Source organism: Diadema antillarum, unplaced genomic scaffold (assembly GCF_040938485.1).
Source record: "Diadema antillarum isolate AM-2024a unplaced genomic scaffold, OU_Dant_1.0 seq00000740_RagTag, whole genome shotgun sequence".
Lineage (NCBI taxonomy): Eukaryota > Metazoa > Echinodermata > Echinoidea > Diadematoida > Diadematidae > Diadema > Diadema antillarum.
This window is the reverse complement of record NW_027271638.1, coordinates 200,001-223,758: the sequence shown is the minus strand read 5'-3', so window position 1 is coordinate 223,758 and position 23,758 is coordinate 200,001. Positions and strand designations below refer to the sequence as shown.

At 37.9% G+C, this 23,758-nt stretch overlaps 1 protein-coding gene across 1 annotated transcript in view; it reads right to left on the bottom strand.

The window, feature by feature from the left end:
• Positions 1–8,217: 8,217 nt before the first annotated feature.
• Positions 8,218–23,758, bottom strand: part of LOC139738391 (CD151 antigen-like) — a 30,597-nt gene continuing 15,056 nt past the window's right edge. Inside the window, exons 2-8 of the mRNA XM_071649026.1 lie at positions 13,548–13,673; positions 12,769–12,966; positions 12,236–12,310; positions 10,747–10,851; positions 9,786–9,971; positions 9,253–9,336; positions 8,218–8,345 (exon numbers count right to left, since the gene is read on the bottom strand). Of these exons, the coding sequence (XP_071505127.1) occupies positions 8,301–8,345; positions 9,253–9,336; positions 9,786–9,971; positions 10,747–10,851; positions 12,236–12,310; positions 12,769–12,966; positions 13,548–13,631 (777 nt within the window). The 5' untranslated portion in view covers positions 13,632–13,673 and the 3' untranslated portion in view covers positions 8,218–8,300. The remainder of the gene's footprint in view (positions 8,346–9,252; positions 9,337–9,785; positions 9,972–10,746; positions 10,852–12,235; positions 12,311–12,768; positions 12,967–13,547; positions 13,674–23,758) is intronic.

Sequence of the window (23,758 nt, the reverse complement as noted above, 5' to 3'; positions counted from 1 at the left end):
TTTATCATTGAAGTAAGATTTTACTTAATTGTTTTTCAAGGAAGAGGATTCTATTGTCTTTTCCATTTCAAATGTTTTCTCAAAGTGGTCGTGATGAGCAGCGACCGATAGACGACTCGTTTTATATCTTGTTTTGGTCTGTTTTGATTTTTTATTTTGTCGTTTGGGGAAGTGTTTCTCTTATTTTTCGATGGCTATTCATAATTATTATCACGAGATGCATCTGGTGTTACAATAAGGCAAAGTATAATTTGCTGAGAATGAATATGATGTGTTTATTATCATGATTGTTTTATAGTTGCCCCTCTGCTTCTTATTCTGTCGTAGAAGTTGCAATCGCTGCTACTTAGATTGTTTTGTAAAATATCATTGATTTAATCGACAATTTTCTTCTATAAGAGAACCGAGAAAAAACACAAAGGATAACAGGAAAGATTAAAAACCAACCAATCAAACATTTCAATTCTCTCGGTAGGATCGTGCGATCGGCAGGAATAATAATAGTAAGACCAGAGTACCTGCGACTTCCCAGCAACAGCAGATAGGATGCTATCGTCTTCCAAACCAGTGACGGGATTTCTTACTGGCGCAGATTTTTACTGTTGAAGTGGATTTATATGCGTTGAACAAGAAGAGCGCCATCTGCCGTCGAGATGAACGGATTCCACACCTAGTGATCCACACACTCAAAACGACGACTTTTCTTTGAGATTATGTGATCAGTGGAGTTTAGAAGGAAAATACAGTTGTTTAGATCCTTTTGAGCTTGTAACCATTTGTTTTGATTCCTTTTCTTTATATCAGATATCGATAAACCACTTTACTAGTCATTTGAATTCATAGTAATCTTTACATCGAGGGATGTTGCTGCACAGCAGAAAGCTGCTTCTCAAGGCTTACCTGGCATAGCAACAACCAATGCATACTAGGTGAATCCAGAACATTTTATAATATAATTTTATGATATATATATATTCATTCGGAATAGGTAGATCAAACAGCTCTTTACTAGGCCGTCATGGAAAAGATTTAATTTGAATTCTGGGATATTGGTAAATGCGCATATGAGTGACAGAATCATATGTGTACATCTAATTATGTAATGAGAAAGGCTGTGATGGTATTGTTAACATTTCATCAAGTATACTACACACACACACACACACACACACACACACACACACACACACTAAAAAGTTAACGTCAATGCACTGAAGACAAAAGCATAACCCTAATGACTAATGATTATCAAGGATATCATAGTTCAGAGTTTAATTTGATTTCTGATTTTTCTTTTTTAATTTTTTTACTCCGTCCAAAACCCGCTTTTCAGATTTTTGGCAGTTCAAATGCACTGAAATGTTCAAAAACTAATCCACTTCAGACTTTTTTTTTCTCATGAGTTTCATGTACATGTACTTTTCATTTTTTTTTTCTTTTGCAAGTTCTCTAACACACCTGAACTATGTGCAATCAATATAGGTGACATGTGCACTATGTTGATATTCGTTTTAATTGTACAGTTACAAGTGTATATTACACATAAATCTATGTATTACCTGAATGTTTGTATACCAATGACAATTATGATAATAATGTATACCATGTATTTAACAAGATGTAATCAGTACAAAAAAATAGATACAAAGTATTATAGAATATATAGTTGATATCTATGATAAATGCATCCAACATCTTGCATGAGAACTATTTCTGAAATAATGTTTCCTCACATAAGATAATTTGAGGTACTGGGGAGAAAGTTCCCATACAAGTCACCCAACTGCCCATAAATTATTACGAAGTTTGGCTACATTATGTTTATCTCAGTAAAGCAGTTCTATTATCATGGAAATTAAACCAAAAATTGTACTTTTTTTCATCATGGCAGTCTTTTCAAGGGACCTTCTGTACTTATTTAAGGTTATGGTAAAGATATACGGAAGTATATACTTCAATGAATTCTCGTGTCAAAGTTAAAAATCTGAAGTTTACATGGCCCCTTTCCATGTATTCAGGTATATTACACAACCGCCTTAGCAATGTCAAAATATTCCCTCATTGCTCTTGGGAAAAAAAGAGTGAAGAGAGAAGAAAAAAAAAATACATCCCTTTAATCAATCAACCATAAATACAACACACAAAAATACTTGTACTTGCTACTTCTCTGTCATTTATGAGCCAATTTTGATTCTGTTTGCTTTATATGATAGCACTGCATGGGAGCTTTGAAACTTCTACACAGAATTTCAGTTGTGGCCTTTGACCTTGACCTTTGACCTGTATTGTACATTTTGCTTCAAAATGCTACTCCTTCGCCATTTCTAACCCAATTTCGATTCCGTTTGCTTTGTGTGATGGCGCTAGGTGAGGGCTTCAAAACTTCTACACAGAATTTTGACCTTTGACTTCTTTGACCTTTGACCTTGATTTTTAACCTATATTGTACATTTTGCTACAAAATGCTACTCCTTCGCCATTTCTAACCCGATTTCGATTCCGTTTGCTTTATGTGATGGCACTAGGTGAGGGCTTCAAAACTTCTACACAGAATTTTGACCTTTGACTTCTTTGACCTTGATTTTTGACCTGTATTGTACATTATGCTACAAAATGCTATACCTTCGCCATTTCTAACCCAATTTCACTTCCGTTTGCTTTATGTGATGGCACGAGGTGAGGGCTTCAAAACATCTACACAGAATGTTGACCTTTGACTTCTTTGACCTTTGACCTTGATTTTTGACCTATATTGTACATTGGCTACAAAATGCTACTCCTTCGCCATTTCTTACCCGATTTCGATTCTGTTTGCTTTATGTGATGGCACTAGGTGAGGGCTTCAAAACATCTACACAGAGTTTTGACCTTTGACTTCTTTGACCTTTGACCTTGATTTTTTACCTATATTGTACATTTTGCTACTAAATGCTACTTCCGGCGGGGACATATATTATGCACCGCGTAATTTCTACTTTTCCTTGTTTGAGAAAGGGAATGTGCAAGTACAACACAAGTCACGTATATCGAATTGTCTTCATTGTCTTTTTTGCTTCAGGGCCCAGGGGTGATGTGTGCGAATTAATATCACGCCCATTTGTATTACAGTTTCCTTAGTTTGATGATAAGATATGTATTCTGTTAAAATTAATATGTCATTCGTTGAGAATTATGGAATAAAGAGAAATGAATGTATTGATTCACCACAATGAAATAAATTTGCTTTGTTTGTGTCTACTGTTTGTTTTAATTAAGTTAATGATTCTTGTATCAAGTGGTTTTTATTGTATTCCACTGACAAATAGTCTCAATCCTTCAAATCCGCCTCAATTTAAGCAATTGTAATATTCATAATAGTGATAGAAAGAGAATACAAAATGATGTCATATCTGCACTTCTTTATCACAGCACTGCTATGGAAGAAAACTTTTTGACTTTATCACTGTTTATATTTGTATTTCTGTATATGCCAGTAAACACATGTTTCAACAGTCAAAGAATTCTAAGTACACTTGCTGAATATACATGTGATATTATATATAATATATACATGTATCGTCGCTGGGGCGACAAGACCTCGTATCTACAAAATGTCAAATGTTCAGGAGAGCCAAAAAACATGGCGGCCAAAGCACTGTAGCAAATGGGACAGCCGTTCCTTTAACGTGCCATGGTGGCTTCATTTTGGGGGTAAGACATCTAGGATTTGGACAGGACATCACTTAACCAATTATTTGACCATAAATGCAAAAAAAAAGTCATTTTCACCAAAATTGCAGATACAAGGTCTTGTCACCCCAGCGATGATATGAAGAGTTTTATCGCAACACAAGCTAAGTGCCATTTTTTAACATTGCATACAAAGTAAGTCCATCATCAGATAGAACAAAATCAAACCTTCTCGGTAATGCCTCACTCAATATTCCAGAAGTTATGACTAAAAATATCCTGTATTTTCTTTGTTTTTTGGGCAGCTTTGATCACTCGTTTTGCGATAAAACTCTTCATATATTTCTTTATCTTTGTTTAATACAGTTGTACATTTTAGCTATATGTATACACACACACACTCATATATATATATATATATATATATATATATATATATATATATATAGCTCAAATGTACAACTGTAATAAACAAATAAAGAAATGAGGCATGCACATACTTATTAAACATCAGTTCCATCAGTCACCCGATCAAACAAGACAATAATAGTTATTCAATATTTCTGGCACAGACACAACCAGACATATCTTTCTCAATAAACATAGCACGTCTCTGGTGAAGTTTCTGCGGAAAATCTACTTGAATACACATTTTATTCAGTACTGCTACATTACAACATGTACAATATACAGATGTGCAGGCAATTCAAGTGATATACATATGAATATATCATTGCAAACAAACGAATGTGTGCTGTAGTGTATTAAAATAAATACAGGTCATGCTACATGAGTATTCCTTATACTCGACTTCATGCATACTACTCGAGTCATTAAAATGCATTCATGTTCTAATAATGTTTATATCTTTCTTGCTGGGCCATACTCACACCAAATAAGATTATGGGTCTTATTTTTTGACAATATTAAAAAAAAAATAAATAAATAGAGTATATTCCAAAATTAACCTATATCCTGCATGCTTTGCTATAAACAAGTCACAATAATTGATTTTTATTTGTACTTTGGAATTTGGTAATGATTATTAAAGTCACTCTCTTTTCTTATCCGTAATACACGCAATGTCAACTTGAACACAAAATATGTCATATCACCTTAATGACAACTGGTGTAATCTTCATTTCAATCAATGACAAAATTTGTTTAGATTGATTAAAAAAACATATATCAACTTCTCATGAATTTAGAATATAGGGGGGGGGGGGTAAAATGTTTTAGTGATTAAAATCAATGTTTTCTATCACCTTCCAAGGATCAAACTTGCCATGTCTGTTCTACATCTATCTGTTTGACACCAACTCCGTTTCCAGGTCATTGAGGTAAATAATATTGCCAGATCAGAATCTGCCCAGTGGTAAGTCATTTCCTGCAAAGTGCAAGATATTCCTGCAAGTGTATATCATAATCTACACTGGGCCCCATCTTCAACACCTACTTTCAACTTCCAAGCTATCACAGCAAATGATATTGCTAGCTCAGAACACGTTAAGCATTAAATCATTTCCTACACAAGGCAGGCACAGTAATTTTCTACAGTACATTTACATACCATGATCCTGGTCACCAGGCTTATCTGATGCTAGGCTTTTGTTGCCTGTTCTTGACTGTGGGGAAAAGCAATAAACTGCTGAGTAGTCAGCAACACCAATAAGCATGATGAATGAATCAAGTTCTGCATTTAACACATTACTTATAATCCTAGGGAGAGTTTACCAGTTGTATGCAAGCATTTCGGTTTGATGTACGTAATCTGATTTAACCATCATTTTATAAAACTAATAACCCCCAATTCTGGCAAGCTTCATGCATGCATCACAGAAATACTGTTTTACATCTGTACTGATTCAGGAAAGCTGCACAAAATTTGTAAGTGGAGAAAAATAGAAATTTCATTTGATCAAATAGTGGATTACTACCCTGTGCTGTAAAAGAGCAAATGAAACAAAAACAAAAAATTTACAAGAATATGGCAAAATATCACTTACCATTACCCTCAACAAAATTTATGTGGAAATAATACCCATTACACATCAAATCCATAACCTTTTCAGCAAAAGCTTGAGTCATGCCATAAATAATAAGAGTGAGTCAGCCACTTCTAGCAGAGTCGTAAGAAACTTTGCATATCTACTTGGATATTAAACGACCACAGTTCAGCCACAAAACTTTTACCGCAAAACCTCGCGACATCATATTCACACTGCTGCTCTTTAAGTCATTCATTTGCAATCATGGGACGTCATGTGATCTGGCAGAGGTTCAGCCTCTGCATCAAAACCTTCCCACAAATTTCAAGTGAAGAATGTGCACGCATTCACAATGACATTCAAAAACCATGCATTCAGCCTTTTGAAAATGGCACAAGTTCTCATACAAGGACTCAGCGTTTTTACAAAGCCTACCTTTATACACCCTTTTTTTTTTTGCCATGCTAAATCAAACTAATCACATTCCTGTATCAAAATTCATCCTGATACAACTCTCAACAAGCTGCTTTATCTAACTAGAAGCAAGCATCAGTATTAAAGTAAAGATAGGACTGGTAGAAGAAAAAAGCCACCTGGTAATCTTCAAACCCGCGAAAAAAAAACAAAAACATGTGCATTCCATACTAAGATGTGAGGAGGTTATTTACAAGATAAAAATAGAAGCGTGCTAAAGTCTGATTGTTTTTTTATTTTCGTTTTTTTTTTATGCCACTTCAGATGGTTAATATAGCAAAGTGAAAGACATCATCAGCAGACATTGTTTCCCTGAAATAAAGTGCACATTATCAGTCAACTGTCAGCCTTTAACCTTTAACCCTTGACCTACGAGTTACCAGGAGCTCCCATGTGTTCAGAACACACATGGGCATGTCCGGCTCCCGAGGAAAATGAGTTTAATTTCAGCCCAGGGCAATGTTTGGTGGAACCCCATTTCAACCCACTCCAACTGACACGTACAATACTTGCTGTTACTACGGCAACAGTCAGGCCGCTACCAATCAACAGTTCGTAGACTTTTCTGCTGTTGCTGCCACAGCTGATTGTTATTGCAACTTACAATAATTGCAAACCCCATTGAGGGGCTCGCAGGGCCCCACATGCATTATTACGCATGGTGTTGTTAGTTTCAGCCTGTATCAATATTGAAATGGCAAAATTGAGACCACTCTATGTACTAAAAATGCACTGCTCTTGAGGGACATTCTTGAAAGAGAATGAATTTTTGAAATGCAGAAATGATAAACCTGACTTGTTTTGCATCTCAAGAGTATGCAATACCCAAGCTTTCATCTCATAAAAACAATTTTCAGTTTTTCGTCACCTAAAGAGAGCCAAAACACAGACATTTACTTGTGGAGTCAAAGTGTAAGATTCCATTATAGAAAGGATAGATTTCTGCAAATGAGGCAAAGAAGAACAGTATAGTTTTTGCATGTATTAAAAACAAGAGACAAAGGGGGGAAAAAAAACACTCCTTTTCTCCACACCCCATTTCAGCAAATGATGAAGGTGAATCAGAGATTCATTGTGCAGTTATGACTTAAAAGTGATATCACAATAGCACAGATTGCAGATTTTAAAAAAGCCCCTACATTGTGTCACCTGACCCCAAGAGATGATTAAAATTACATTTAATTTAAAACTTAAGTGCAAGTGAGAGTAGAAAAAGTTTACTAGATAAATGATTAAATACAGGTCATAAAAATCAGTATTGCCTAGACCACAGGAGAACTGTCATAAAACAATATTATAGGTGTCTAGTGCAGTCATGTTTTCAAGAAATGACGGGTGATAACTTGGAAATAAAAAAGATTACAAACGGTGAATACAGGAATCTTCCATACGGGGCGATGGCCTCTCCTACTCAGCAACCATGCATGACATGATTAAAAGGACACTCTATAAACAGTAACTTTGCATCAATCATTTTCAAAATAGATGCACATGATTCTCACAAAAGACCTCTATGCATGCAATACTGAAGGAAGAAATCTATTAGATGACAGTTATTAGACATTAAGCTTCTCAGCCGACACAAGAATTTATTTTTGTCATGATTTTTTTTCTTTTTTGTTACACTCCACTGTTAATTGTGTCTATTGGTTTGTCATTACAACCTTTCCAGCCATACAGCCTGAAGGGACCAGGGGAGGTTTGTCTGTGCGGTGAATATGCAGTGTATTGCTTCAGCCTGTTAAGAATATACATTGTATTCATTTTCACGTAAAGTTTTGTCCTGTTTGACCAAAATATACTGTAACAAAGTAATGAGCATGCCATAAAGTGCAATGCTCACTCATGAATTCCTGCGGTTTCTCCGATATGATGCGTAATCTTCTAAAGTCAGTCTGGGTATCCAATAGCCCTGACTCGGGCCGCTCTGTGCAGGGGAACTCGCGAGAAACCCATTCCCTACAAGAACCTGGCAGCCTGTGTAATCTATGGAGATTTCAGAAATCAGCATGGAACGGGTTTATGCGTCAACGTCATGGAAGCTGTCGAGATTTGCCGGTTTGAATTTATGTGTGTCAGACGGTGGAAGATGCACCCACTATTTGAGAGAAAGACTACTAAGATGACAAGGCCGCGACGGGCGAAAGAATCGGTGCCGTGCTGTCCCGTCTACAGACGCTTACACAGACACAGTGCGCAGGCAAGACCCATCAGCTGGTGACAAGGACACAAACAAAAGAAAAATATGAGAAACGTATATAAGAATGAAATAATATACAATGGTTACAATTCATTCGAGTTTACGCATGCATTGTTCGTACGTCTTATTTTTACTCAAAAGTTACACAAAAACTAGAAAGATTTTTAAAGAATTGTAAAACTTGGCTGTCCTCATTCAGGGAGTCTGAAATGAATGGTGAAAAGATCCTGTATGACCTCATCATTCATATTAGCAGTAGCTCCTTTCAGGAGTTGTCTTTTTTTTCTTTCTCTTCTCCTTCTTGTTTTCTTATCATTTTAACCCGTTGAAGACAAGTCCCGATTATACTCGGGCAGGTGTCTATGGGAAATGAGTGTTGTAGCAAAATCAGCCCGTCCTCAACGGATTAACAAACATCACAACCAACAACAGTAAATATCAGAATATTAGATGATTACAATACAATGACAACAACAATAATTAGTATTCAGACAATATAAATCATAATACTAAAAGACAACACAAAGACCCAAGGCAGAGAATATGACTGTAAAACCTGACATTTTCATGTGCATTTTAATATCCCGAATTTCCAAAAATTTACACGAAAGTTCTTGTTTACTAATGCATTGAATACCAGTGGCGATTCACAAAAATTTCACGCTGCTAAAAAGGCCGTCAGCTCCAATGTGCCAAAATTTCATGCTGCATATATTTTTTGCTTTACAGAAATCAAGACAGCCACATGTCATTTAAAATCGAGCATCAGATCGCTGTAGATGCCCCAAACTTTATCATCAGGGGGGGCATTTCATGAAACGTTTTGTCTGATATTTTTTTCCGACAAACTGTGATAGCTACTGAAATCCTTGCATCTGATTGGCGGAGACTAGGCCCTACTGATTGAGTGGCAGGCCTTACCTGAATGACAGCCACGATAATACCGATGACTCCAAGCACAGTGCCATACTCTGCCACCTTGTTCGTTACTGCCATTGTGCATCCCTACCGGAGTGAGATAAAAACAAAGTTGCGAATAAATGCTAGTTCCGGGAGTTCATGAGTTCCTCAACAGCATATCAAACCCTTTAGATGAAATATATTTTGTATGTTTCCTCCCAAATAAGTCATCTAACATTACATAATGCAGCAACAAAAAAATCTAGTGCAACAAAAGAGGCTCTCCATATTTATCCAGAAGCTGCAAAAATCAATTCAAAGGACAAACATAGTGTAGCCTGTCAAAGATACAAATGGCTTTTAATACGTATGCATGAACCGGAATGAAGCTACTCTAGGCTAGCGATAACGCATGATTAACTAATTTCAGACAGTAATTCAAGTCGTACAAGTTTTTTTAAACCTAACAAGGAAATAAGCTACATGAAAATGCTCCACATGGGCAGCGGGAGGATGGATAGTGCACCAGATGAAAGAGAACAGAATGGACTCACGGTGTCATAGATGTACGTCGCGTAGCTTCCAGTGGCGTGCTGGCACTGATCCAACATGTCTTGATTTATGCAGCAGGACCCGGGGACAATGTCCTTGGGCGTTCCCGTCTGGTTCGCGTACCACATCGTGTCGCGGTAGATGTCGACGGCCGTGGAGGCGTTGCCCTTTACACCACAGCAGTCGAACTGCAGCAGCCGAAAATATTTAAGAGTGAGAGAGAATGTGAGGCATCACCACAAGAGCCACGTAATGGTAGGATAATGATTTTTTGAATTTTTGGCAAGATATGAATTTGTGCAAATATTACAGTTCGACCTCAATTATCCGGCCATGTCGGGACCGGCGCTCATCCGGGAATTGGCCAGATATGGGAGACACAATGTTAATGTATATAGCTGCCATCCAAGCTGCCGTCCCAGCGCACTGGCAGCTAGGCAGGTAGCGTACCCGCAAGAGTGGTGTAATCTATGCTAGCCTGCACAAAATTTATAGATCATGACTGCTTACTTTTATGATGATAATGTGGTGTGAATTGATGTTAGTTCTGTCGGGAATATTGGAGGTGAATCTTGTGAGTTTTGTAGAAATTTTAATTGCCGCAAATAGATACCCTGTTGTAGGGAGGAATAATTAATCTAATTGGCCTAGTTTATTGCAAGGAAAAAATAATATTTTTTTTAAATCCAAAGTTCACAAAATTTCGAGGTGATACTGCCAAAGTCAGCTTTAACACTTTTCCCTTCCTTTTAAGATCTCTGACTTAATATTAGAGTAACATGCGATGATGCTACACATATGTATAAGTCAAAGAGGGAGGAATAGAGTATAAAAATCACTGTTCCACTGTGGAATGCTGAATGCTGGATGCCATTTGGATAAAAATTTGCAATACCCCCTCATTGTGATACTTTCTGCGACCGTCAGACCAGCACCAGTGTTAGGTGTTGACGAGGTACTCACCGTAGATTGGATGAAGTCCCAGGCTTTTGTGACGGCCTCATCTCCAGCATTTGACCCACCGTAGTTTTCTAGGAGCGTCTTCCTCAGGTCGGTCTCTACATCAGCCTGCAGAGATTTAAAAAAAACACAATAATAATAAAGAGGCAAAAAAGAAAGAGATGTTGCTCATCATGCTTCAATGCTGATGAATATTACTGGCATAATTTACCATTTGCAGATGAAAGAAAACTCCAGCATTAGTGCTTTAAAACAGCTCTACCATGTGAGTTAGGGATAGAAACAACCACTGTTTAAAATTTGAATCCGTATTATCGATGGTAAGTATTGTTAAAAAGTATTCATTTGTTAAATACACAAAATGTGAAGAATAGTTATAATAAAAGTGTTTCCAGACTAAACTGTCTACAGTTATGGTTTATTAACAAAAATATTGATATCTCGTCCTGATATTTTAGGGTTTATTGCAAAGATTTTATTGGTAAGATGTTTTGTGATACAACAGACCTACACATATATGCATCAAATGTGATATCTTGAAAAATCTTTTAATCACTGCTTCCAAAGGTAAACAGGACCTTTCAACACAAGCACTAAGATTGTTTATTTTTATGCTCAAAACATGGAACAAAACAATCCCAAGTACAATCATCACAATGCAGGTATTAAAGGGGCATTCCTGACAATTTTCATAATTTCACGTCATGTAATACATAAATCGACAGCTCCATACAGTATAATCAATTTATGGTTGTTCAAATGTTAAAGTCTGAAAATCATCCAGAGGTCTTTAAAGGCCAGTTCAGAGAGACCTCAATTACCTGGCCCCTTCTTATCCCAACTCCTCTACTATCCAGACACCTCCAAGCAATAAAGACAAAAATAAAAAGTGATTTCAAACAAAATTACAACTCTTTTTAATACACTCAGGCATGCAATTTACCTATTACGGTGTATATTCCCTATAGAAAGAAGTCATGAATTTTTAATCCCCTTAATCCTCATTGTATCGCCATGATCCTCTAGTTGGATTGGGGTACATGGTTTGTTATGCCAGAATCAGCTGGCAAGTAGGGAAGAATTATCTGAATTCCGATGAAATACCACAGCACATCCCAATTACGTGTCAGAGTACATTTAACTATCAGCCCTGAAAGCAAAAAGCCCAGCCTGTTTTGGGTTTAATAGGGCTAGAAATGGCTGTTGTGTTACCAACAACCGCCAACCAGGGGCCTGTTGCATAAAATTTACTATTATGGTAACTTTGCCAACCCTTGGTAACTTCCATGGAATTCTTGATTCTGATTGGCTGTAGAGTACTGTGACCATGGTAGTTACCATTGGATGACAATGTTACCACAATGTAACTTTTATGCAACAGGCTCCTGGAGGATAACATTCAAATACATCTGAATATCACCTGCATGGCTATTAAACACTTCACTATATATGGTAATATCCCAGTACATGTTCAACACACACACACACTTACCTTGACGTAGAAGTAGAGGGCGGTAGCTCCAGCTGCAAGCTCAATGATGAAGATGACCACCAAAAAGAAGACGTACTGGAAAGGGAGGAAATAACAAACAAAACCAGTGCTTACATAGACAGTGTACGTAACAAATTCAAATTTATGCATTACTCTTAAACATGGGTTGTTCTTGACAACCTGAAAGCTCAAGGCTACCCCCCCCCCCTTTTTTTTTTTTTTTTTGCATAACACACAGGAATGTATAGGGTCTAACCATCCCCCAAAATCACCCAACCGCCCCCTTTTTTTCAAAAAGTAAGATTTTGTAAAATTCTCTTTATTTTCCTTCTATCATTCTACGCATGTGACATCATACACTGTAGTAGTCTTCTCATCTAGCAGTGACTGCGCAGATACTTTAAAAATCCATAACTTTTGAACGGATCGTCAGACTTCCCCAAACTTTCACTGATGTGCTCTATCAATGTTGCTGCATTCACCCAATCCACATGTATATGAAGATGGCCTTGTCCTTTAAGTTTGCAACCCACCATGCCCAGGCAACACTTGTTCTCCATCTTGGCGCCACAGAAGCCGAACACGGAGACGACGAGGACGATGAGACCCGCGACCAGGAGGATGTAGGCCGCCGTGCGGTGGAGGTTGTCCGTCAGGAGAGCCGAGATGTACTCGCTGTTGTTGTCAACCAGCACCCATATTCCGAGGGCAAGGAGGATAATACCTCCGATCTGGGGCAAGGGAGGGAGGCAAAAAGATTAAGCTTATTTTGCTATTATGGACCATGACTGCCACGAAAAGTTCATTCTTTGTTTGAATATTTAAATTCCATACTGTACACGCCATATATTTAGCGAGTCTAAATTTTCGTGAATCAAGACTTCCCGACAATTTCGCGAGCGATTAAATTCGTGATCGTGGAGTACCGTACTGAACGGAGAAACGTATGCGTGTGTGTCACATTCACATCAGAATCAGAGTCATCATTTTTGTGTGTCTTTAATTTCACGAATAGCACCTGACTCATGAAATTCGCTACAATAAAAACCTCGTGAAATATTTGGCGTATACAGTAGATTGTGACATCGCGCAAGGTTATGCATTATGTTGTCTGAAAAACAGAAAAAAGAAGACAGGTTTTTGTCAAAATGTGCATGTGTGCTATCACAAATTGGCTTATTCAAACAAAGAGTGCATGTATGAAGTCACTGTCTGGAGGCAATCAACTTTATTCGATGAACGATTTTACCAATCTAATCGAGCAAAACTACAAACGCTCTTTACAGTCCAAAGATCTCAACATCGTACTTACAAGGAAGAGAAAGTTGAAGCAGCAGAGAACTCCACGGCAGAAGTTGCCTCCCCACGACAGCTTTTCCTTGATGTCCTTACCCATGGTGCACTAGGATGTCTATTTCCTGTTTGATGAATTGAGGGTCTGCAACATGGAAGAGAAAAAAGAAGAGCATTGTATAGAACATCTGCAGTATGTATGAACATAACTAGGTGTACTCAATTGCACAACAGACAGATGGAATATATCTTAGTCTATTAAGAGTTTGTAATTGCTAATAATTACCTCTGCCAAGGGAGGAGGCTATGGTTTCGCTACCATTGGTTTGTCCGTGTGCAAGGAACAGACAATTTAATTTTGGTAGTGATCCAGGAATTTTTATGGATTTTATGAAGGATTTTCGATATTTTGGCAGGTAGGGTCAATGAACTTTGGAGTTCAAGCTGCCTATATTTTAGGTTTTCATACGTGCATTAGACTGCATGCTCTAGTTTCTGGTCCAGGGTGAGGCGCGCTGCGCACTGGCATTGATGATGTAATAAAAGATTTCTATCATGGGAAATCGGGCTATTTTCAGCATGCAGGTCTAAATGGGTAGAAATCACTGATCTCTTCAGAAGAACAAGATCAGTGGTGGAAATGAGCTGCTTGGCGGAGGTCTGCGCTCTCAGAGTGCTTTCTCTAGTTGTAATAGCCTTGATAAGTGGAACTCCTGTATACTGTAAAAGTGGATATTTTCGCGCGACTAATTTTTCGCGCTTGACCGGGTAAGAAGAGTTTCCTGTGTTTTTAATTCCGTGGAGTCAACATCACGCACAGGAACTTATGGCAAGCAAAAATATTCGCGTGCTTTTATATTTGCGCTAGTTTCTGGTTGCGCGAAATGCGCAAAAATCTCAACTTTTTCCACTTTTACAGTATTGTAGAAGTGTGCAGGATAAACAACCAAACATTCCTCTCTGTCATGTTTTAAAATTCACAGATGTTCTTCTTCCCTACAGCCTTTCACCACACCCTTTTATTCACCTACAATACTAAGTTTCTTCTATAGGCCGGAATTGACTTTAGCACTCGCCAATTGTTGCTAGGTAGGGCAAGCCTCCTGCATGCATTGTAGCTCTGTTGTAAAGGTAATCCTTCAATGTGAACAACGCAAGCAGAAAATGTGAACAAAGCAAGCAGAAAATGTGAATACATTGCACAAACAGTCTACTGGCCTTGAACATCAAATTCAGTCCTGTTATGGCACCACACATACAATTTTATACTTGCACACAATTCTGTGAAACTAAAAGAGGAACATGACATTGAGTGGCCTAGAATTGCTCATTTACATGCCTGTAGGTGTCTGTAACAATTCATATCATATGTGACAAGAATAATAAAGCTGCTATTGCAAACAGAAACCAAAATTACACATACGCCTTTTCACCAAAAAAGGGAGAGAGAGAGAGAGAGAGCCAAGGCTTAAAATGATCTCACACCATACAGTACACTGTGTTTTCATCCCGAAAGAGTACTGAATGAGATCTAAGGTGTCTACTGGGAAGATGTTGGACAACTTTCTTGTAGGTACAGCATAGGAAACAGAGGCGGATCCAGAAGGGGGGGCGCACTGGGCGCGCCCCCTTATTTATTTATTTTTTTTGCTAAAACGAAAGAAATAAAAAGAAAAAATGGAGGGGGTGTGCGTGCGCCCCCTTTAATTTTGCAAAGGCACCTCCCCTTTACAGAATTCCTGGATCCCCCCCCCCCCCCCCCGAAGGTACAAAATCACTTTCATTAGTGATATGAAGGAAAAGAGATAACAAGAGATAAAATTCTATCAAACTGAATGTGGTGATTATAAATCGGAAGCCAATTTAGTTTGTGCACTATACACATTTGTAAAATGAATATGATTTTATACTAGTATCAAGGTTTGTGCAAGATAAGGCAAGATAAGGCATATTTCTACAGTGTACCACAAACGCCACACACACTGCATTTGCACATCCCAAGGACGATATACCTCAGAGAGTACATGCATTGAGCCGAGGCTACACACGAAGGCCAACATACATTTGACACTTAGAACGGCTTCATCACAGTTGGCAAGGTCATATGACTGTAGTATGTCCTGTACACACATGAAGTATCTTCCATCATACCTTTATTGTACGATGGCCCTCAATTGAATTGGATGGGTTATTATCTCTCTAGAGAGACTACTGCAGTACTCTCGATGACACTAATGGTACAATCAATAATGAGGGATGGCCGGTATATACAGACGGTATAGAAATACCAGTGCCTGGATACAATGTAGATGAGTGTGTAGAAATGTGATGCTGGTAGTGTACCATGCCATGCGTGCAGAGATTCCAGGGGGGCATTTCATGAAGCGTTTTGTCAGATATTTTGTCTGACAAAATGTTAAAAGCTACTGAAATCCTTGCATCTGATTGGCTGAGAGCAAATTTGTCCGACAAGTTGTCGGACAAAAATGCTTCATGAAATGCCCCCCAGGTTTCACAATTGACTGGGAGTGAGTTGTGTGTTACAATTTGTACATATCGTGTACATGTACAGCTGTATAAAATCTCAATAGGCAATGATAATTCCCAAACATGGGGGGGGGGGGGAATGTTTTGTCAGGACATTAAGAAGAAGTTAATTAATATTACAGACAGCCTCCTGTAGAACAAGGTAGACTTGGCAGCTCTGCTCCATACATCTATTTTTATTGCCACTCGTCCTTCTTCCATTGACAATCATTCAATGCCTCTTTGGATTCTCCTTGGATTCGTGGCCTTTTGTCACTCAAGTTGGAGACACACTACAGTTCTTATTTTCTGTACCTTCCCATGCAGTTTTGCAAACACTAGTAGGGCTTTTTTTTTTAATATATTTCGCAGCCTATTGAACTAGTACAAGTATGAGAACAAGTAAATATTAGTGGGACGTATTACACATACAAATGTGCACAGAAATACTCTCTATTGGAAAATTTGAATCAAATTCACAGAAATTGACTTGGATCTGTATGAAAATTAATTGCATCAAAGTTTCCACATTTAGGCCTACACTTACATTACTCAACTTTATGGAAGCAAATGCAGAGGTCCTTTTCTGAAGAAAAACTTTGAGGTCAAATATAATGCATACCCAGAAACATATTATTTGGGAGTACTCACAAACAAAATGACAAATGATATTTGTCAGCATTTTCATTAATATTTTGAACAAAATTTTCCTGGATTTTGTATTGGTGTGAAGTAGGACTCATACTTTTCAAGGCTTGTCCTGTACATGTATATGATACCTTGGAATTACCAAACGGATGGACATTGTAAATTAATGTGAATGAATGAATTTTTTCATTCATTCATTTCATGAATAAATTAATCAATCGATCAATCAATTAATCAATTTATAAATCAGTAAATTCAAAAATATCTTTTGATTTTGACTACCAGTACTTAGCTTACCAGCTCATTTCATTTTGGGGAGATATAACTGGCATGTATTACGTTGATTTTTAGCATGCATTTCGTTTGCATCATATACGTGTATGTACACGTTTTATGATGTCTATCAAAAGCTCATCATGTGGAAATGTGTGTCTGTGTGTATCTGTGTTTGTCTGTGTGTACAGCTTGTAGTTGCATGTGCTAGGGTAATCTCCATTTTAATGGTGAAGAGTTTGTAGTACACCTGCTCCTTCAAACTCTGTTCTGCAGGTGTGGAAATGAGTAATTAATCCTTTTACAATTAGCCACCTGCTGTGTGTAACACAGGATATCGCCACTTCTTCTCGAGTTCCTACTCCCACTACCCCGACTTCAACACATTAATATGAATACAATGCGCTCATTATTAAAGCCTTTTTGCTCGTCTTCCTTCGTGCATCAAAAGCTCTTGAGCTAGGAGACAACTGTTTCACATTCTTTGAGGCTAAAATATTGGACAAATTCCTGACTTATCATCGCAATCTAACCATTATCTAAAAAATGTCATTTAGTTTCCATTTTATGGATGTGTCAGGTAATTAGATCAGTCTGCAGTTGTAGCACTGATTCAAATGACCCTGCATTTTGAAATGTTTGAAATAAAATAACTACAGATCTACAGATCCTATGTCATCCACTTATGTGTAATCCTACTTGCCGTTATAAAATGCACACAAGATCCCATGAATGTTTACAATTGTAGCCTCTTTATGTGCTTTCACTGTAACACATGAGAGGCCGTTCAGGACTATTTATCACAATGCTTTCTTTACAGTGTAGCTCTGTGTCTCATTATGCAGGGGGTTTTGTTTTTAGTTGACCTTCATTGGCTCATGAATGTAACTTCAGAGTCACACTGGCAAGATTTCTGATAATTACAAAGATGCAGAGCCCCCCCCCCCCCCCCCCCCACACCACCATCTCCCACCCCATGATTACATTCTATGCTTTACAAATTGTAGGATATGCACTCATTGTAGATTAACATACAATGTGTACCTGCTGATGTTGGGCATGGTCAGGTAGAGGCAGTACTTTATAGAGTTATTATTTTCTTGTCTGGTAAAGTTGTTCTAAATCACTTTAAGAATATTAACCATATGCTAATTATACACAAGATAATACAAGTAACTTTCAAGGCAATTTCATGCTGGTACACATTTATGAAATCTGTGCAGTTTCACTGTCAAATAAACAGCAATGCACATTTACAAACACTCAAAATAGCATGGCCATAGAGATCAGAATGATGATAATTAATACATTCAGGTGAGTTAACAATCGTTATTCACTGCAACAGTCATTAATTTAAAGATATGATCTGCAAAGCACTACAATACATCTGATAATTCAAGCAATGATGATGATCAAAGCATACCTGTGATATTATCGCTTTATAATTTTGAGATGATTACGCATATGATAAATTGTAGCTTCAATTCAGTCTGTATACATGTACAGTATTAAAAGAGTTTTATTATGAATGCAACCTTCGTGATTATATCTTTTACTGTACATGATGTGATTAATGTTCCTATTCCCTCACGATTTGCATCTGGGCAGACCCATAGATCTTTTGTATTACATCTGATTCTGATTGATTTACAATCAAATCTTATTCCTCCATAGTTGCTGGTACCCATTTCAAGCAAGACAGGACCACTGGCTTTCTGGATGCTTGTGCACAAAGGAACATCATGGATTTTCTGGTTGAGTGCATAAAATTTGAATAAATTATGCAAATCTCCTAAACATCCTTTCATTACCCAGTACGGTATTTCAGCAGGGCATTAATAACAAAACAATACAGCCTTTCACAGACATTTTACAGTCTGTCAATTTCCCACAGCATGGTCAGTGAACAGGAAACAAGGACTGGCGTGTACATATTTTTAGGTATTGTAAAGACCAAAATTTGTCTTTTGCTAGCATCAAAATCTGAACTGAGCTATCAGCCAGTTTCAGCATTAATTTATAAAACTGAGCGTATTTGTTTGGGGGAAACTTTAAATCACAAATAATCACAGCAATTAGGTCCACAAAGTTTGATTGTTTGCATTTTTACAAATATTAATAATCACAACAATTAGGTCTACAGAGTTTGTTTGTATTTATTTATTTTCTGATTGAATTATTGAATAATTTTGAATTATTTTTATTCACAAGCTACTGAAATCCTTGCATCTGATTCATAGAAAGCAAATTTTTCAGAAAAAAATCTGACAAAATGCTTCATGTAACACCCCTCCCCCCCCCCCCAGCTCTTGCAGAATAATAGAATCTACTAGTACAATGTAGGTTTCTGCACTTGCCCATAGAAATAATTGTGTATCATAGTGATCACATATCCATGCCAAATCCCAACAGTGGGAAACACAAAGCTCTCTCAAACATGCTGCACAGTAGACAGCACGCATGTTTTACCCCGTAGACGAGAGCTCTCTCAATCTCAGTTATTTCAGACGCAGGGTGCGGGTGACGACACTACTATATATTGCACGTCGTCAGAATCGACCCTCCGCTGATTGCCTTGCGAAAGACACCTTAATATCCTGGCTACCTGCCAACCATTGATTGATCCAATCTGGCGCAGTTTTCCAACGGCGAGGGATGAAATAAAAAAAAAAATAGGGGGAGGAAAAACAAGGGCAACGTTCCTCCTACAAGGAATAATCAACATGTTTTTATGGTGCGAAACACACACACACACACACACAAACAGACCTACAAAAAAAAACCCAAGAGATTGCAGCTTTGGTAACTCGCACCCAACAGGCAATTTCCAATCAATGGCAATGGTGCAGCTCACAAGCAATATAAGGGGTACAAATTGTACAAGCATTCAATGAGAATTTAATTTGATCACGTTGTTTGATACCAAAACAACCTCACCCCAGAATGTGTAAATCCATCTAGTAGTAGGGTGGATCTAGGGCTTTTGCCCACAAAGCCCTAGGATACAAAATCAGGCATTGTTGCAGTATACAGTTGATATTACCTCAAGTGGTGAATCTTTGACTGATATACAGAACTCTTGTTGTGACCCCACTATTCCAAAAAGAAAAAACAACTACAATGTATATCAAAACAACAAATAAAAGCTGGATGTATGTGAGTGTATTCACAAACTCCAACATCTGCTCAGATTGCAAAAGTCACTGAACCCTACAGATACTATGCAGCTTATTACGTTCAACAGTCCATCCCACTAACACAGGAATGCAAAAATGTTTCAACAATAGTCCCACTTTAATAATACCAGCATACATGTACAATACGCCCTTGGGTGAAGCCCACCCTTTGATACACTCTACTACCCTTTCAAGTGGGGGGACTGGCTTACACATTCAATGGCTCGGCCTAGTTCTTTTATGGCAGTAGCCACAGATTTAAACTTGATATTGTCTTGCCCCAATATCACTTTCTATCCCAAATTTATAAATTTACCCCAAATTACCCCAAATACATACATGAAAATGGATTGAGTGAATACAGCAAAGTTTTCAACACATTTGTTGGAGAACACATTTGATTTGGAAAATTGGACAATCCATTTGAAAGTTTCAATTACAGATTTTCAAAGTTTAAATGCCACCATCACTGGATGAGAAGACTCCAACAGCTTGTGATGTCACAACAGGACAATGATACAGAATAAACTGAAAGCTACAAAATTTCATATTCAAGAATAAAAAATACATTGTTTTGACTCATTACTGACATTTTGTAAAGTATGTTCATAAATTATTCCTCCTACTTTCTGAAAGCAGTACACTATGCATACAGGTGTATGTCAATTGCTTTTTCGTTAAGCCTAAAGAATGCAAATATGAAGTCTCTTTTGTGTCATTGCACTATGGTGACAATACAATTCGCCGAAGTCTATCCAGCGATAAAACCACATGGATTTAGGCAATAAGTCATCCTTTTAAATGGATTGAATGATTTTCCTTAAAACTTCACTGATACTGTTCTACTACTAAATATTTCAGCATTCACAAAATCATATTCGGGGAAAATTCCCCTTTACAATGTAAAAAGAGTCTCCAAATCAGAGCTTTTCAGAAACCATATCCTGCCTGTAAACAACACCTTAATCACCATCTGGATTCCACGCGCACCAGTATCAAAGATATCAATCATATTCAGTATGGGTATGACAGCTGCCCGACTAAACAAGATATCCAGTGCAAGCAATACAGCACCCCATACCCTCTGACCCTTTTCAGACTGGTCACAGAACTTGTTTAGTATCAAACATGTTTAACCCGTTGAGGACGAGTCCCGAGTATACTCGGGCAAGCGTTTTAGATGGGATATACATGTTGTACGTGTACACATACAAGTAGCAAAATCAAACTGTCCTCATTGGGTTAAGAGTTTCATGCAGTGGACTATCAGTTGGCAGTTTTGCACAAAGAATCAAAACTAAAATGTGTTTCACAAGACATACAATTTACATGTATTTGGCTGAATATACAATGTCAATGGTTGTTGGGTGTTTTCTGATCGGGATTTGCTTACTTTCACATGTTGTAGAGTATGACCATGATTTTGGTCTTAAAAATTTAATCTTTATTAGAATGAGTTCGGGGAGGCAGAGTCTACTGTATGTAGCTTAAATTCTTCATGCAAAAATTTATTTGAACTTCTGCAGAGAGACTGCACGCTTTCTGGACACGTGTGTAGTGTCAACACGTACTTAAACACACATCTTGATGTACAATGACATCATGTATTCTTTAATATCACGTGATTGATGGTACGTGGAGTTTGGAACACTCTGTTACCCCTGATAACACAAAATCGGAAACACTGTCTGAGAAACTCAGATAATGTATGGATGAGAAAGTTCTGTAGTGATGCTCATTTGTGCGCATATGTAGGCCTACATTGAATATGCAGGCCCCATTCCATGCATGCCTGAGTACTGACAAAAGTGTAGAGAAAGATACATGTGTATTTATAGGCCAGAGTCTCTCAACCATACTTCTTGAAACACGATTGGATGTACACATTAGAGTTAGCTATACTACAGACAAAAAGTTCTGCAATCTGAAAGAAGACTGAAACTGCTAGTATTTAAAAAAAAATAAAGATTTAATAAATTACAGTCTAAGACAACTGCAAGAGCAAACAGCTTAAAAATGTTTTTGGTGTGATACTGTCAGCAGAAGTACTGGAAATAAAACTTCTATATACTAGATTTGACGGATGCCTGTAATACATATTGTATAAAACTTGAGTCTGTGTGATACAAGATTACAAGCACACACCAGTGCAGTGTACGATGTACCTTTCGAAACACTTGTTCACAAAGCACTCTTTAAACAAGTGCATCTGAAAGACAGTACTTGACTACTACTACTTATACTACTCCGACGACTACTACTACTACTACTACTACTACTATTACTACTATGTACTACTAGTACTACTGCTACTACAATACTATTACCTGGGTATCTCTGAAATGTTGTTTAATAATCCCAAGAATGAAAGGCGGACCTAGTAACGCAAAAGCATAAACATCTCACAATACATTGTAACCGAGTACAAGATGCAATCAGCACCTCTAGATCTCAGAAAAAAAGAAAAAAAGAAAAAAAAGGATGATCAATGGGGGGGGGGGGGGGGGGGGGTATAAACCCAAGGGACAAAACATACAAATTTCTCACCTGAGATGTAGGATATTCCTAACAGAGGAAGCAGTACCAATCGAATGCGAGATTACCACTGAAGGAGGCACACTACACACATGTACACACAGACACGTACACACTTCACACTCTGTACTCCGCAGCTAGCTGTGTTGGAAGGCCCAAGGAATGCAGTGATAGGGACGCGGCTCTTCTATCTTATACTGAATACTACGATCAAGTTGAGCTGCTCAGCCACTGCAACATGCCACTCCCACTTTTCCCCTCTCATTCACGCTCGGCGGAGTGTGGGACGCCCACACATCCTGGCCCACGCCATAGTCTTGACACAGACCGAGACGGTCCCATACACTCACTACACAAAGCCAGAGCCAGGCCAGAGTTTGAGGGAGGGGAATTAGGGATAGAGAGGAAAGGGGGTACAGAATTTGAAAGAAAAGAGGAAATACAAAAAAAAAAGACAGGAGGAAAAGAGATATAGGGGGATACAAGAGGAAAATGAATGAAGAGGCAGAGTTACTAAATAGGGAGGAATTAGAGAGAAGGGCAGGGATGCCAAGATTGTACATGTAGAGAGCACTGTAGCACTCTGAAGGGTGAAAGGTGTATCTAAAGGTGTATCTTTGGTGGAAAAACAGTATTTCTATCTTTCCTACATATTAAACACATGTGAAGTATTGAATACAATTTGGAAAATACAGTATTTTCGATGAAACCTGCAGCATTTTGTAAAAAAAAAACAAACACACAAAACAGTGCATAGAAAACTAACAGTTGGCATATTTGGAAGAGGGGTGAAAATCAGACCAGAAAGGAAAGAGTGAGTGAAGGAGAGAGAGAAAAGAAGATAAAGAGAGGGAGAGAGAGAGAGATAGAGAAAAGGGGAGGATTAGGGAGAGGAGGGTTTTAGGGAGAAAAAAAGGAAGAAGCAAGAAAAGAGAGGACAAAGGAGAGAAAGAAAAAAGAGGAAGATGGGGAAAAGGAAGATTGAAAGGAAGAGGGGAAGGAGTGAAAGAAAAGGGGGAGAGCCTAGTATAGGGATAGAGAGAAGGAAGAAAAAAAAGAAAGATACTTTAAA